The 15,856-nt window shown below is 46.4% G+C and overlaps 2 protein-coding genes across 4 annotated transcripts in view; one reads left to right on the top strand and one right to left on the bottom strand.

The window, feature by feature from the left end:
- The window catches only part of LOC146334073 (endophilin-A2-like), a 90,350-nt gene extending 78,945 nt beyond the window's left edge, over nt 1-11,405 (bottom strand). For 2 of the 3 annotated variants that reach the window (XM_084825168.1, XM_084825170.1), the window contains exon 1: nt 10,317-11,405. In XM_084825168.1, the coding sequence (XP_084681294.1) occupies nt 10,317-10,361 (45 nt within the window). In that variant the 5' untranslated portion in view covers nt 10,362-11,405. The remainder of the gene's footprint in view (nt 1-10,316) is intronic. The other variant, XM_084825169.1, reaches the window with a different exon arrangement.
- A 2,841-nt stretch (nt 11,406-14,246) lies between these two features.
- The window catches only part of LOC146334072 (chromatin assembly factor 1 subunit A-like), a 70,386-nt gene continuing 68,776 nt past the window's right edge, over nt 14,247-15,856 (top strand). The window contains exon 1 of the mRNA XM_084825166.1: nt 14,247-14,779. The gene's annotated coding sequence lies outside the window, so the exon portion shown is untranslated. The remainder of the gene's footprint in view (nt 14,780-15,856) is intronic.

Here is a 15,856-nt window from a genome sequence, read left to right as displayed (position 1 = left end):
AGCTTTTTGTCAAAACTCTATACAGACTCCAGGAAAGGGAGCGGGGAAGGAGGAGGAAGGAAGAGTAATCATTGCATAACTGCTTTAAAAGTAAACCGCAATTGCTCCACGCTAAGCAACAGATGGGTGTGAACTCAATAAGAGCTCTTCCATCCTTTCCACAACAAGGAACTCCTGAGGTTGCACTCACCAAAGGCATTTAAAAAGTTTGCTTATTATCAGATAATCAGTCCCTGCTACCACTGCAACTACTTAGGATAATCACTTCTGACATCCTGCCTGCAGTTCCTAAAGCCTCCATTTCCTGCAATCCAAGATGGAAGAAAAGAAAAATCAGAGCATGCTGCAACCCTGCAACACAGAAAACCACAAAAGCCAATCCTTGTCCAGGGATTTCCTTGAGGGCACTGGTAGTTCTGCCCTTCTGCCTCTCCAATCAGTTCCCTGGACCATCAATTTTTTTTAATGATTTTTTAAATGAATTTCTTTTGACATTTTAAGTGTTCGTAAGCCACCTGGAGTATTGTATTTAAAGCATTTTGTAAACCTGCTCCTTAGCGGAAAAAACACTCCCAGAGTGGCTAAGTTAAGATGAATAGCCAATGAGACAGTCTCTGCCTGAGACATTACAACCTAAAAGAAATGACACAAAATAAAAAGAGATATGGGGAGTGAAGAGGAAAAAAAGCAAACTCAGGCACCGACCCTTATAGTTTCACCGGTTCTGAACACTTCCAAGTAAACATGTTTATAAGACTGCAATGTCCGGCACCCACCCTAGACATACTTACTAAGGATTTAGTCCCATTGGATGCAATGGCCTGGTTCTTACGTAATGCTAAGCCAGGGGTGCAGAACTCCTTTCAGCACGAGGGCCAAATTTTGGAGAAGGTCTTGGGGGCTGCATTCTGGTGGTGGTGGCAATGGCGGGGTCAAAGGCAAAAGGGAAAGGAGGAAAAATACCAGCATATTGTAGCATAAAACTCTTCCCATTAGTAACTAAGCCTTAGGCGAAGCATTTTAGCATTTTAGAAAGGGGCAAAACTGAACAAAAGCTGGGAAACCCCCCAAACGATCGGTAGTTGGGGTAAAGGGAGTGGGGCTATCTGGGGGACCCAGGAGGGGTGAAATGAGACCCTAGGTTGGCTGGATTTGGCCCCTAGGCTTGACGTCCTACAGCAATGGTCAAATTCTGTACAAGGCAGAATGAAAGCCAGTGTGCCATAGTGGTTAGAGTATTGGATTGGCACTCAGGAGATCCAGGTTCTAGTCCTCATTTGGCCATGAAGCTCACTGGGTGACTTTGGACCAGTCATTGACTCTCAGCCTAACCTAACTCACAAGGTTGTCACGAGGATGAAATGGAGAGGAGGACTATGTAAGCCACCTTAGGTTCCTTGCAAGAGGAAAACAGGTGGGATACAAATGTCGTCATCATCATCAAAAGGCAGCTCCTGATGCTGTGATGGGTGGCCCGACAGATCAGTTGGAAGAGCATCCCTTAGCATGCAGAAGGTCACGGGTTCAAGTTCAAAAAGGATCTTGGATGGTAGGTGGACCAAGTCTCTGTCTTGCCATGCCAATTTGCCATGTCTGTTCCTAATGGGGCTGTGTGTTTACCCAGTGCCACTCTGCTTTTGGAGAGCAGAAGGCCGATGAGGAGAAATTTCTCCCCAACCCTCTTTTGGCTACTTCACTGAACTATGCTTCTCAGCACTGCAGTGTCACCACTTCCTTTCTGGGCCACAAATATGCAAAAGTCCTTCCTGCAAATCTCAAGCTGATGCAGCTGCTGCAAGCCAGACCTCCAAAGCGTCCCCTGACTTTGAGAAGAAAAGTTCCTGCAAAGACGCAGATGGGCTCAGAGAGCCCTGTCAGCTTCAAAATGAGTGATTTAAAGTTCCCAGCAAGGAGAGAAGGAACAGATGGTTTAACACACATACACACCAACTGGCAAATCAATGCAGAGAGCAACGGTGGAGGAGGAGGAGAAAACAAAAAGCAGCCATCTGCTTGATCAGCTACCCCCTTGCAGATCTCCTTGCTGCGCATGGAGGGAAGCAAGGCAGAGAAGGTGAATTAGTTGTAGTAGTGCACTGCTTGGGTAGTGGTTAATTCCTGCTTTGCATGCAGGCTGTCCCCAGTTCAATCCCTGGCTTTTCTAGGTAGGGTTAGGAAAGAGTCCTGCCTGAAACCCTGGAGAGCTGCTGCCAGTCAATGTCAACAATACTGGGCTAGATGGACCCAGTGCAGGGCAGCTTCCTATGTTCCTAAGAGCATAGGAACACAGGAAGCTGCCTTATACTGAGTCAGACCCTTGGTCCATCTATTGTCAACAGTGACTGGCAGTGGCTCTCCAGGGTTTCAGGCAGGAATTTTTCCAGCCCGATCTGGAGATGCCAGGAATTAAATCTGGGACCTTCTGCATGCAAAGCAGGACCTCTTCCACTAAGCTACAGCCCTTCCCTTTAGCACAGTGGCCTGGCTTACCCATGACCAGACATGACAGGCTGAAAATGAACCTCCATCTGCACTTCCAGCACGGTCTGGGTTTGAACCCAGGACTTTCCAGGTCACAAGCAGAAGAAGATTCAAAACAAAGTTGCTTTGTACAAGGTCAGGAGATTGGTCTCTCTAGCCCAGTACTGCCTGCTCTGGCTAGCAGTGGCTCTCCAGGGGCTCAAACAGAGAAGGGTCTTTCCAACTGGACATGCTGGGCATAGAACCGGGGACCTTCTGCCTGCAAAGCAGGAGTTCTGACCACTGAGCTATGGTCCTACCCCAAAACATTGGAAGTTGCTTTGTACCAAAGACCCCTTGGTCTATCCAGTTCAGGATTGTTTAGACTGACTACCAGCAGCTTTTCAGGGTTTCAGACAGGGGGTCTTTTGGAGCCCAACCTGGAGATAGCAGGAAGCGAGCCTGGGACCTTCTGCATGCAAAGCATGGCTCATAATACAGTGTTCGTAAAATATATGGCAGATATATTGGCCCCTGGAGCAGTGAATGTTGCCCACTCCTGCTCTAAATACATCTAGCATCTGCACTGGAGGAATATGCTGGTATTTGCAGGGTATTTTGTCCCCACCCCTTCCGCCTTTGGCTCCACCCACCACTGGAATGTGGCCCTCAAGAGCTTCTCCAAAATGGAATCCGGCCCTCGGGCTGAAAGAGGTTCTGCACCCCTTCCCTAAAAAAAGAAAGCAAGATTACACTCCTCATGCTTCTGAATGAAGAGCTGTTTTTGGGGTTTTTTTTAGGAACACAGGAAGCAGCTTTATCACTCAGATCAGTCATCCACCGAACTCTGTACTGCCTCATTGATTGCCAGGGGCAATCCAGAGAGGTTCAGACAGGGGGTCTTTGGTGGGGATTGAACCTGGGACCTTCTCCATAACATCAGAAGAGCCCTGCTGGATCAGACCTGGGGTCTATCTAGTCCAGCATTCTGTTCACACAGTGGCCAACCAGCTGCCCATGGGAAACCCACAAGCGGGCCACAAGTGCAACACCACCCTCTCGCCTATGCAAGGCAGGGACTCCGCTATGGTCCTTCTCCTAAAGATAAAACAAGATTCTGGTCCTCACGGTTCGGAATAAAGGTCTGATTAAAATAATTACAGGAAGCTGCTTTATACTGAGTCCCTTGGTTAGTCCAGCTAAGTCTTGTTTACAATGATTGGTGGCAGGTTTTCACAGAGGGCGTCTATCCCAGCCTGGCTCAGAAAGGTCGGGGATTGAACCTGGGACATTCGGCACATCAAGTAGAGGTTCTACCACTGAGCTATGGTCCCTCAATAATGCTCAGCCACTACACTTGATAAGCTTTGTATAAACGAACCATGCTAAATAAAGCACTATTTAAACCCCACTGACCTCCAAGCAAAAGGCATTATTATAGGACTCCTGGGTGTTTGACTTGGGTGCTGGTAAAAGGGGTGGCAGGGAGGGGGTGAACTGCAAATCAATTCTAACTTGTACCTCTGCAGTTAAAATGTGACTTAAATTATATGGGGGATGAAGTGCCTTTGTTCTTAATCAGATCCGAGACTAAAATAGCTGGTGACTTTTTGCTACTGGGGGAAGGGGGAAATAAATGGTAAAAGTGGGGTGCAGCAATATTTATTTTTGTATTAAAAATATCACAAGTACTGCAAGAAAGTGGGCTAGAAAAATATTAATTTCTCTCCCCCACCGCACAAAAAAAAATCCGCAATGACTCAGTCACCTACTGAAATTAACTGACAGCACATTTAAGACAAATAATAAGGAAGACATTACTGCTCATGTCTTGAAAGAACAGCCTAGAGACCTCATGAGTCACATGAGATGCTGCAAAGGCCTTTACGTGGCCCCAGTGCCATAAACAGATTCTGGAGCACCCCAATTTCAGTTCTTATTTTCCAACAGGAAAGGTAGTTTAAATGCAACCACAAGGCCACACATGGAGAACCTGCCTCCTCAATGGTGAGGGAAGAACACTCTGTGCAGGATCAGAGTCCCTTTCACTTTTACCAGAGCTACTATTTTGACATAAACTGAAGCTGACATCAGGTCAAGTCCTCAATCTAGGGCAGCCCTCAGGCCGCTCTGAGGACAATGAGAGGGGAAGCGGCCCGTTCTACCAACCCTACTGAAAGATTTAATTATTTCCTCTTCCCTCCCCATGCCTTTTTCCTCCTGTGTCATGTCTTTTCAGATTGCAAGCCTGTGGGCCGGGACTCTCTTCTTTTACTGGTTACATGTAAGCCACTCTGTGAGCCTTTTTGGCTGAGGAGCAGGATAAAAATACTTAAAAGAATAATAGAAGCTGGCTGGGAATTATGGGAGTTGTAGTCCAACACAACATCTGGAGGGCACCCCAGTGCATCATCTTCTGGCAGCAACCAAATCACCTCTTGCAAATATATCACATTTTCCCCTAGAGATGTAAAATTTCTGGAAATGTTGAGGCCATAGAAAAAAAAATGTTTTTCTCCCAGAAAAATAGGACATTTGAGAAAAAGTGAAAAATAAGCAACGCCTATTTTTGTTGCGCTCTTTACAGATCTAAAGTCACTTTGTTGCTTTAACACAGCCTTCCCCAACCTGCCCCCCCCCCAGATATTTTGGACTTCAGCACCCATCAGCCTCTGTCAGCATGGCCAATGGTCAGGAATGCTGGGCACTGTAGTCCAAAACATCCAGAGGGTACCAGGTTGGGGAGCGTTGCTTTAGAAACATAAAGCAGCCTTTCTGTTCCCCAAGTTATTTTATGTATGACTTAGTTCATAAAACTATCGTATTTTAAAACTTTTCAAAGTAAACTCAGTTAGTAAATTTATAGTTCTTGTCTGAATAGATCAGAACTGCATTAAATGACTGCTACAGCATCAGAAACACAGGACACTATAGAACAAAACCCAAACTGCCAAGAATGCACAATGTTGCATTCTACTCTACTCACATGTTGGGAAACTGAGCATAAATGTCTATCAGTAAAATATACTTTAGATCAATAGTTTTCATAAGGAATGAAAGAACTATGTTGGGAACCTTACAGAGAGGATTAAAAAAACATTCCCCCCCCCCCCATGGCTTCATTATCTCCAGACATTTTACATCTCTAGTCTTTTTATGAAAGTGTTATTACCTATTTCTTACTCATTTGGGGGAGGGGGGTAAAGGCTGTATAACATATACTTTGTCTTAAATTCTAAAAGAAAATATTTCATAATCCGAAGCTGTTCAATTTTTCGGAAAAAAACAAAAACGGTCCTCGGAAAAAAGTTTTTTCCCTTAATTTTTCCATTTTCTCCCCCGGGGGCCTTCACATCTCTATTTCCCTCCATGCTATCATGGGGTGTGTGTGTTGTTGGATTCCCTGAGTTTTGCGACTTCCTGGCCAACATGCACAGAGCCCGATTCTTTCCCTGGCAAGCAACGTCTTGTTGTTCTATCATCATGCCATCCTTGCACGAAACTTGCCAAGGTATTTAATTAAAACCTCGCCCCTTTTGCCATCGCCAGGGCTTGGCTTGGCCAGATGCAATTTTTAGCTGGTAGCCTTGCCCAAGACAACACAGCCCACATGCTCTCAAAATTAAGCCTGCTTCGAATAAGAACATAAGAAGATCCCTGCTGGATCAGACTGAAGGCCCATCTAGTCCGGCATTCTGTTCCTACAGTGGCTAGCCAAAGGCCGCTATGGGAAGCCCATAAGCAGGACAGGAGCACAAAAGCAATGCATAAATAAATTTTGTCAACAAGTTAATCACAAAATGACATGCACCAAATTCAATACATGAAGTCCCGATACATTTGGACAAACGTCTTTCCATGCGCGCTCCTGGTTTGGTCCTGTAGAGGAGGGGTAGACAGAAGATCTCCAGATGATTTGGACTTCAATTCCCAGAAGCCCCTCCCAGCATGGCTAATGGTCAGGAATGCTGACAGTTAAAGTACAAAACATCTGGAGATGTGCTTCTTGCCCACCCCTGCTGTAGAGCACAAACCAGGAGGCGTACTGGGGGGGGATGGAATTGGAAGGATTATAAGCATTTCATTTCAGTCAGATCATCCAATGTCAAAAGCTACTTCCAGATGTCCTTTCTTATTTTGTGTGCGTGGTATGCATGCAAAAATGTGCAGCTCCTGTTCAGCCCAAATCAGACTCACTTGGGCTCTCATGCTGTTCTGGGGGTCCCATCCCCCAGCTAGAGAACCTTAAGGACTAGAAACATAGGTGGAGAGGGAAAACAATCAACATGGTGTTTTGCAGCCAGTTTCTGAACTCCTGCAATGTGATGGCAGACCACATGGAGCCCTTGGATTTGTCTCTTATCCTCCCACCTCTGGCTGTGTATATTTTAGCATCGATATGGCTGTCCCTGTTCTTCTTTCCCAGAATTAAGACTCTCTAAAAGTGAAATCATAAGAACACAAGAATCATCATGCTTCAGACTAAAGGCCTCTCTAGTCCAGCATTCTGTTCCCAAAGTGGCTAACCAGATGTCCCAATGGGAAGCTCACAAGTAGAACACAAGCACAATAGCCCCCTCCTGGTTGTGTTCCCCAGCAAACTGGCATTGAGAGGCATACAGCCTGTGACAAGGGGTGTCACTAGGCCTGGGGCCATAGGGCCTTGGCTCAAACCTATTACCCACAGCACTGAATCTATTCCAAAGAGGGTCCACTGGTACCAATGGAACTTTTTTTTTCTCAGCTTCACTGCCACACAGGGGACAATTTTCAAGGGAGATTGCAGCTAAGGAGGGAAAGGTTAATGCGCCCCTTCCTACTTCCTGCAACATCACCCCCCAAAAACCTTCTCCTGCATAGCAGTTAAGCTTAGAAAAAAACTTTTCCAGTTGGTTTGGGATAATTTCAGCCAGGGGACAAACTAACTGAAGTACTTATTTTATCTGAGGTGATCTGGATGAGAAATTAATTTGCTGGCTTTGCCTCCTGTGAAATGTAAAGAAATCATAGTAATTATTTCTAAATTTGCCTATATAGATATACGTTAGTGTATGGAGATTTTAGTACTGAGGGCCTGTGAAACTTTCACAGGGCGTCAAAAAGCAAGCAACAAGCAGGGCTGCTCTCGCTAAACCCACAAGATGCTAACTGGTTTGCATTGTGAGAACAGCAAGTGGACGCTGAGCAGTCCAGATTGTCACAAGTCCTCTCTTTGCAGCCGCTGGCTTGGCTGTTTTGGCAAATAACCATCACCTGTAGGCAACTGAGGCAGGGTAACTTTTATAAGATGGTTTTACTGCAGGTGAGGAACCTGGCTATGCACAGGTGAGGTTGGCAAAAGCCAACCTTTCATGGCATGTGCTAGGCAGAATTTATCAATTCTTTGAAACAAATGAGGTTGAGTACATTAAAACTGGGCAAGCTTCTCAACTGTGTTCCCTTTTTAATATAAACATGATAGTCTGTGGTGGTTTTGTAAAAGGACTGATTTTTGCTGGCAGCAGTGACGTATCAAACTTGTTGTGGGGACTATCTTTGGGGGAACACACACAGCAGTGGTTTGGGAGTACCATTAGCAAGCGCAGCCCTGCTTCTTGCTCGCTTTTTGACCCCCTGTGAAAGCTTGCACAAGCCCATTCTTTCTGCCTTGTTTCCTCAAACCTGACAATGAACCATCCAGCTGAAGTCCTGTTTGTCTAACTACACAGGTTCTGAAATCTCCAGACCGCCTTCGAATTGTGAGAGCGTTGACATTGTACGGTGGTTCAGAGCAGGGGTGGGCAATTTGTCCACCCAAACTTCTGGAGGACCGCAACTCCTGTCAGCTCTTGGCTATGCCGGCTAGGGATGATGGGAGTTGTAGGCCAAAGCATCTGAAGCACCCCTGTGTTAAATGCTATCCTGTGCATATCTACACAGAAATAAGTCCTGCAACTCCGATCCCTGAGTCAGCTCAGGACTTATTTCTTATGGCTGGCTGGGGCATGCTGGGAATTGTAGGACTTTTTTCTGTCTAAGGGAGCAATCCTATGGCTGCTAGTCAGCAGCTAGACAGCCACAGGATATGGGGTTTTCCAGGAACCGACCTCAGAGCCCATGCTCTGAGGTCGGTTCCGGGAGAACCAACCTTCCCCCACTTCAGCCCAGTGCTCTGCACTTGGAAGAAGAGCGAGGAGTGGCCAAAATGGGGCATCCCGGGGGGGGTCTGGGGAAGGGAATGCAGAAATGCAGGTACAACACACCCTATGTATCGTCTGGCAGCTTCCTCCCCTGCTCCTCCTTCTAGCCGCAAATGCAGGGCAGGAGAAGTGTGGAGGGAACGATCCCTCTGTGCTTCTCCTGCCCTGCATTGGATAGGCGGTCGCCTCCAAGTTTGGAGGTGGCCACCTATCCCCATAGGATTGCGCCCTAAACATGCATAGGATTGTGCCCTTAAGAGTGTTTGAAGCTCACCGTAAATTCCCATGGTAATCCTTCCAGCAACCCTGCAAAGAAACTTGGTGTTGCTATCCCTGTATTGAAAGCTGGGTGTGGAGAGAGGCAGAGAGTGAGTGACTTGCCTAAGACAACCTAACTTAAGGTCATGGCTCTCACACTTAGCCCCTGCGCAAAACATTTTGAGGCAGATGTAACATAAGAAAAACCTTGCTTGGTCAAGACCCAACATCCATCTTATCCAACATCCTGTTTCCCACAGTGGTCAGTCACATGCTTCCAAGAAGCCCATAAGTGTCACATGAGCACAACAGCCCCCTGCTGTCGCTGCTCCCCAGTAGCTGGAGGAGTTACAATTCCCCTAGACTGGAAAGTTCCTTATAGCCAGGGGTTGGGAAGCTGAGGTTATTGGACTCCCAACAGCCCAGGCCACCATGGCCAATGGTCAGGGCTGATGGAAGATGATTATAGCTGGCAGAGCTATCGAGTCCGGTATAAAATGGAGTAATAGGCACATTCATCCTACGATCTACCTCCAATAAAATGCTGCAGTGTGGGGTGCTGTTGTTCCGCGGTCCGTTCAGTGTTCCATTCAGGCAGCCAGGCCCTTTTCTAAGATGCTCCATTCAGGCAGCCAGGCCCTTTTCTAAGATACTTCATTCCGTTGCCTCTTCCATCTGGGTTTCCATTCTGTTCCCCCTTCCCCTCTCCAAGAGTCGGTGAGTGTTCTGTGGCTGCTAAGTGCACTCAGTACTGGGGTTCTCCCCCTCACACACCTCAGGGTGTGTTTTTTCACAACTTTTTTTTGTACTCCTGCAAACTTTGGGGTTTCCCCAACCTGCTAATACTTCCTCCTTTTCCATGGCAGCCATTTTTATTTATTTATTATATAAAAATTACCCTGCCTCAGTTGCCTACAGGTGATGGTTATTTGCCACAACAGCCAAGCCAGCAGCTGCAAAGAGGGGACCTGTGACAATTTGGACCACTCATCCGCCACTTGCTGTTGTCACAATGCAAACCAGTTAGCATCTTGTGGGTTTTGGGGGGCTCAGGGTTTCTTGGGCCCCAGCCAAAAAGAGGTGCAAGGCCATACATCACAATGCTACCTTGGTTGCCAAAGCCAACACGCCACTCCTGATCCATTTTTTCCCTTCCAGAAGAAACCTTCAGGTCAGAGCCGCACAAACCAAAGCAGGCTTAAGATACACAGTCAATAGTTGTTGCTGTTTTTAAAAATCAGATTGTTAGCAATTTTTTGAAAGGCCAAAAGCCAGAACATGGCAGCCTCCTCCGATGTTAAAAGGAAAGGTGCATCTAGAAACAGACTGAAGTCAATTGGATCACAGTGGCACCTGGATGAGTGTCATCCCCCCCACCCCACCCCCACTCTCTCCAGGACGGACATCCTCTTTTCTCACCTGGCTGGCTTTGTAGAACTGCTTCTTTAGACCCGCCACAGACATGATACCTTCTTGCGCGTACCGAAACTAGATCCCGGAGACAGAGAGAAAGAACAGTGGCCCAAGAGGACTGGGACAGCAAGTCAGATGAAAAAGAGTCTAAACTGAGGAGGAACAAAGCAACTTTGATTAAGCTGTGTTGGTGGGTGGGGAGGGGTTGGGAATGGGGCAAAGCCCAGGTCTTGAGATAAGGTAGACAGGCAGGCAAAGATGAGCAGAACAGGAAAGAAGATGAAAGAGGTACCGAGAGGCAGGGGGTTAAAACGGTGTGCAGGAGAGGGTCCCAAGGGGGCATACAGAGTCTGTGTGTAACTGTGTAAAACAAGAGAGGGACCACCCCCCAAAGACACAAAAGATAGATGAGTTTTTGAGCTACAGAGGGACAGAAAGACAAAGCATCCCCCCCACACACACACACACAAATGCAGAGGAAGAGACAACGTAGGATCCACAAAGTGAGAGAGGGACAAACCAAGTATCCCCACAGAAACAGAGAGAGCAATACAGAGTTGAGCAGCCAAGACAAGCTTAAAAGAGACAAATTAGTATCTAGTTCATATAGGGATGTAGAGACCACCCCCTTCCCAAAAAGACAAGACCCCCTCCCCCAACTCAGAGAGAGACCTGTGGATGGGTGGGTAATATATAAGACTGGGCAGACCTACCCCTGGATAGCCCAAAGCCAGCAGCAGCTGAGTGGCAGTTTTAAAGGCTAAAGAAACTAGTCCTCAGTGAGTCAAAGGGTAGGCAGATGAAGTAGTCCCTGAAAGTGAGAGAGGAAAAGCCAGTCTGGCTGAAGAGGAATGTGGAAGCCTGTTTGTTTGTTTGCTTTTTAAAGGCTAAGAGGAGGGAGATGAAAGGGTGGACAGACTGAAAGACAGAAGGGAGGACAAGGACGAACTGAAAGGGGGCGGAGGGACACGCAAAGAAACCCCAGGCAGGCGAGGCAACCAAGAAAGAAGAACAAAACAGCCAGGCTCAAGCTGAGCGCAAAGCTCAGCCCCGCTCGCTCTCCACGCCTCTCAGAATTACACGATTCTCTCTGGTGACTTCCGCCCTCCCACTCCTCCCTCCAGCGCGCAGGCGCAGAAGCCCTCTCACCAGGCGGAGGGATATGCTCCGCCCGTCTCTTCCCCGGAATGAGAAATGGAAGGGAAGGAGGAGGTGGGGCCTCCACGCTTCCAACCATAGATACATCCGGGATGGAGCGTCGACATGCACATTTAACTCCTTCCCGCCGCCCCTTCTTTCAGAGAGGCAGCATAGAGAATGGAGCCAGAGCGCCCCCTCTCTTCCTTGCATTGAACCACACATACATATTCTGCAGATACAGAAAAGGGGTTAGGGCGCATAGATAACATTTAAACACACATGTGTATATTATTTTTAAAAAGAATATGAATAACATTTTAAAATACATCTGTGTATTTTTAAAGAATATGAATAATATTTTAAAATATGTGTATATATTTTTAAAGACTATGAATAACATCTTATTCCCATTCTTTAAAAAATAACTATACACATGTATTTCAAATGTTATTCCTATCCTTAAAACTATAAATATACATATTTAAAATACATGTGTATATTTATTTTTAACACATATGAATATTTAAAAATACATGAGTATATATACTTTTAAAACTATGAATAATTTCAAAATACATGTTTATATTTATTTTTTAAAGAATATGAATATCTAAGGGAGCAATCCTATCAGGATAGGCAGCAGCCTCCAAACTCAGAGGTGACTGCCTATCCAATGCACAGCGGGAGGAGTGCAGAAGGGATCATCTCCTCGCTCCGGCTGCCCTGCATTCACAGCTAGATGGCCAATTTCAGCTGTCTAGCTGTGGGATGTCAGAGTGTGGGGCGGGGAGGCCGGACAATGCATAGGAAGCGTCATACCGGCACTTGTGCACTCCCTGCCTCTGGGAATGCCCCTTTTTGCCCTGCTCCACGCTGGTCTTACGAGCCCAGAGATGATCCACACTACCTACAAAGGCAGAGGGGGCAGGGAGGCGGTTCTCTGGGAACCACCCTCGGAGCGCAGGCTCTGAGGTCGGTTCCCAGAAACCTACCAATCCTATAGCCGTTTAGCCGCTGTGTAGCGGCCATAGGATTGTGCCCTAAACATATATGTGCATATTTTCTAAAAGAGTATGTACATCTTGACACAAGAAATGCTGTGACATATTGTACTGTATCTTACCATATAATATATATGTGTGTCTATAAGTACAATATACTGTATAGAATATTATTTTCATAATTTATATGTCTTATAATATATAATTCATTACAATAAATAAGTATAAGTTATATATATTAACAGTGCTATCCTATACACGTTTACTCAGAAGTAAATTATAAATTATATATTCGACTTATAGCTATTATACTAATAACATGACCCTACACATGTTTACTCAGAAGTAATTTATATACTATAAATATATAATAATTATATATTATTATAACAGCTTGGTCCTATGTATGTCTGCTCAGAAGTGCATTATATATTATAATAAATGACTATATATTTATATAAATGTATATATATATTAACAGCACAAATCTATACATGTCTACTCAGAAATAAAAACACTATGATTAGTGTTCTAATTATATAGATATTATACTAAAAGCTCAATCCTATACATACCAACTAGAAGTAAATTATATATTATAATAAGTGATTATATCTGTCCACTCAGAAGTAAGTACCGCTTAGTTCAATGCAGCTGACTCCCAGGTAAGTGTGGATTAGTAGAGAGAGAAGGCTGCCTTGGACACCTGGTTTTGGGCATCATGAAAGGGCAAGACATTGTTGGTTATTTAATTATTTTTCCTGTCAAAGAAGGGCAGAGGTGTTCCGTGGTTTTCTGCCTCCTGTACCAAAATATCTTGACTGGCTTTGGGTACTATGAGAGCTGGCATCAAGGGTAGTCATGGTTGGGCATCTGCCAAAGGCACACACCTCAGCAGGGGCCCATTGACTAGAGCCCCCTGGACTTCCTCCTCCTCTTCTCCCTTGCAACCCCCTCGTTTACCTGCCTCTCGCTCCAGCCCAGACAATGGTGGTAGTGAGAAGCATGAGCAGGAAATGCCATGGCCTCCTTGCCCACCGCCTCTCTGCCTGTCAAGCAAGTGGTAGCCATGATGGGAAAGGATGAGTAGCAATTGCAGCTAGGGACAATGGCAGTGAGAAGGGAGACTCATTGAAGCAGAGGGCCCATGGAGGGTGGCACTGGGTACTATGCACTTCAACTTCGGGAGGGAGTGCCCTTTGCTGTTCTGCCCCAGGTAGCAAAATATCTTGAGCTAGCCTTGTGCATACAATCCTAGAGATGTCTACTCAGTGGTTTCAACAAGGCCTACTCCCAGGTGCATGGGTATAGGATCCCATCCTTAGTTCTGTGTAGGACTGATTTGTGAAAAAGTCCTTTTGTTTGGGTGGGCTCCAAGCTGCTCCCCAGTCACAGCTACACTAAATTCCCAGGTTTCTCCATAGTTTTCTATAGGCAGCTGTAAAATGTTTATTTTTAATTGCAAAGATAAATGTGTTTATTTCCTTTATTTATCTATAAATACATATTTTATTTATTGTTTGTCTTGCCTTCCTGCAAGAATCTCAGGATGGTGTTAAGGCGTTCCCCCTCCCCCTTTTATTTTATCCGTACAACAACCCTGTGAGATAGGTCGGCTGGCTTGAAAAATTTTTTCAATCCTGTCTTTACACACACTAATTAGAGACGCCAGCTGCAAACGACTACACATTAAATGCTATGACATTGAGGCTGCAATCGGCAGTCGACACTCTTTTTTCTTCACCTTGGACAGAGAGGAAGGAAACGCGGGCTGAACGCGCCCATGCGCAGTCGTCTCCCCGTGCTGCTGTTCTCGCGAGAATTACTCTCCCTCCTCCCTGCATAGAGAGCAAAGGAGCAAGCAGGTGGGTCACGTGGCTCCCCTATCAGGGCGCTGGAGTGCGAAGGTTGCGCGAACTCCCGCCAAATACGAGCGGAGAGGCGGACGGAGAGCGCGAGGAACAAAAGCCAAGCCGGGCGAAGAAGGGAAGGTGAGCGCGCGAGGTCGTGCGCTGCCCCCCGCGTGGCCGGTGATGTGAGGAGTGCCAGCCAGCCAGCCAGCCAGCCGTCTCTCTCTGTCTCTCTCTCTCTGTCTCTGTCTGTCTGTCTGTCTCTGTCTGTCTGTCGAGTGTGCTGAGGCGACAAGATCCGCGCCGCGCCTGGAGTGCTCCTCCTCGTCCTGGGCAGCGAGGGAGGCTTTCCTACCGAGTGAGGAAGGGTGTGCTGAGAGGAGGGTTTTGTGGCGCTGGGGGAAGCTCTCCGAGTGCGAGGAGCCCCAGTGACAAAGTGTCGGCAAACAAGCGAGTGAAGCAACTGCGCGAGGGAAAGGTAAGTGAAATTACTTTATCTGCTAAAGTACCTTAGGTAAAAATTTAAAATTGATAAATAGCAACTGAAGCCAACACAAGGGCACAGCTAATTCCCAGAGGGTTAACAGCTTACAAATGTACAAGAGAAAGCTAAATATCGGGCAAGGGCTGGGAATCCAGGAAGAACTTACAAGCCTTGGAGCTTCGCATTAAAAAAAACTCCTGAGTGGTTGAAAAGACCCTTAGCTGCATATTTTAAACTAACCCCAAGCTTAGAAAGGGAGAACAAGAGTCTGCTTAAAGCAAAAGAAGTGCAGGCTAGCTTCAGTTTGGGCTCAGTTTAGGCTCAGGCTTTAGGCCTTAAAGAGCAGCTCACTAAATATAGCAAGTTTAAGGGCTCAGCATAGCATTTAAGTTCTAAGAAAAACAGAAAAAGGATCCAGACCTTGCAAGCCACAGCCTTCCCAACTCGGCTACCCTTTGTCTGCTGTCCCCTCCAATAACCCATTTAATAGAGGATCTCCCCTCAATAGGTCTTCCATTGGCCATTGTTAAGAGTCTGCCTTCCTGAATAGGAATCACCATTCCCTGGGGGGCCAACTGACCTACATTCCCATTCAGGAGTTCACACAGTCTCCCTTGCTTTTCAAACGAGGCCTTCCAATCAGATTCACTGCAGCAGCAGTTGGACCTATCTGTATAAGGAGGCACGCCTGCAAGGGAGCCCCCTCTCTAAGGACTAGGAGCCCCAGTGATGGAGCATCAGCAAACAAGTGAGTTAAGTGCAAGTTTAGCAACAGGGTGAGGAAGTCAGTGCTTTTCTCTGTACTCACAGTAAGTAACTGTAAATAACCATAAATATTTTTCCCACCTTCTTGTAGTAAACGACTAGGTTTTCCAGGGAAAACGCACCCAAATAAAAAAAAACAGTTCTGAAGGTAGAAAGCCAACAGGGGGGTGGAGGCTATCCAGTGTGTTGCACTGAGGGCTACATGCAGTATATGCTCGGTGTAATGAGCTCCTGGCTCTCGGGGAACAAGTGCGTTCCCTCGAGGCCAAGGTTGCTGACCTGGAGAGGCAGGATGAGACCTTCAGG

The sequence above is a fragment of the Heloderma suspectum genome, chromosome W (assembly GCF_057233095.1).
Source record: "Heloderma suspectum isolate Gila_16-S chromosome W, 16-S_ref, whole genome shotgun sequence".
NCBI lineage: Eukaryota > Metazoa > Chordata > Lepidosauria > Squamata > Helodermatidae > Heloderma > Heloderma suspectum.
This window is presented reverse-complemented; position numbering and strand designations above follow the sequence as displayed.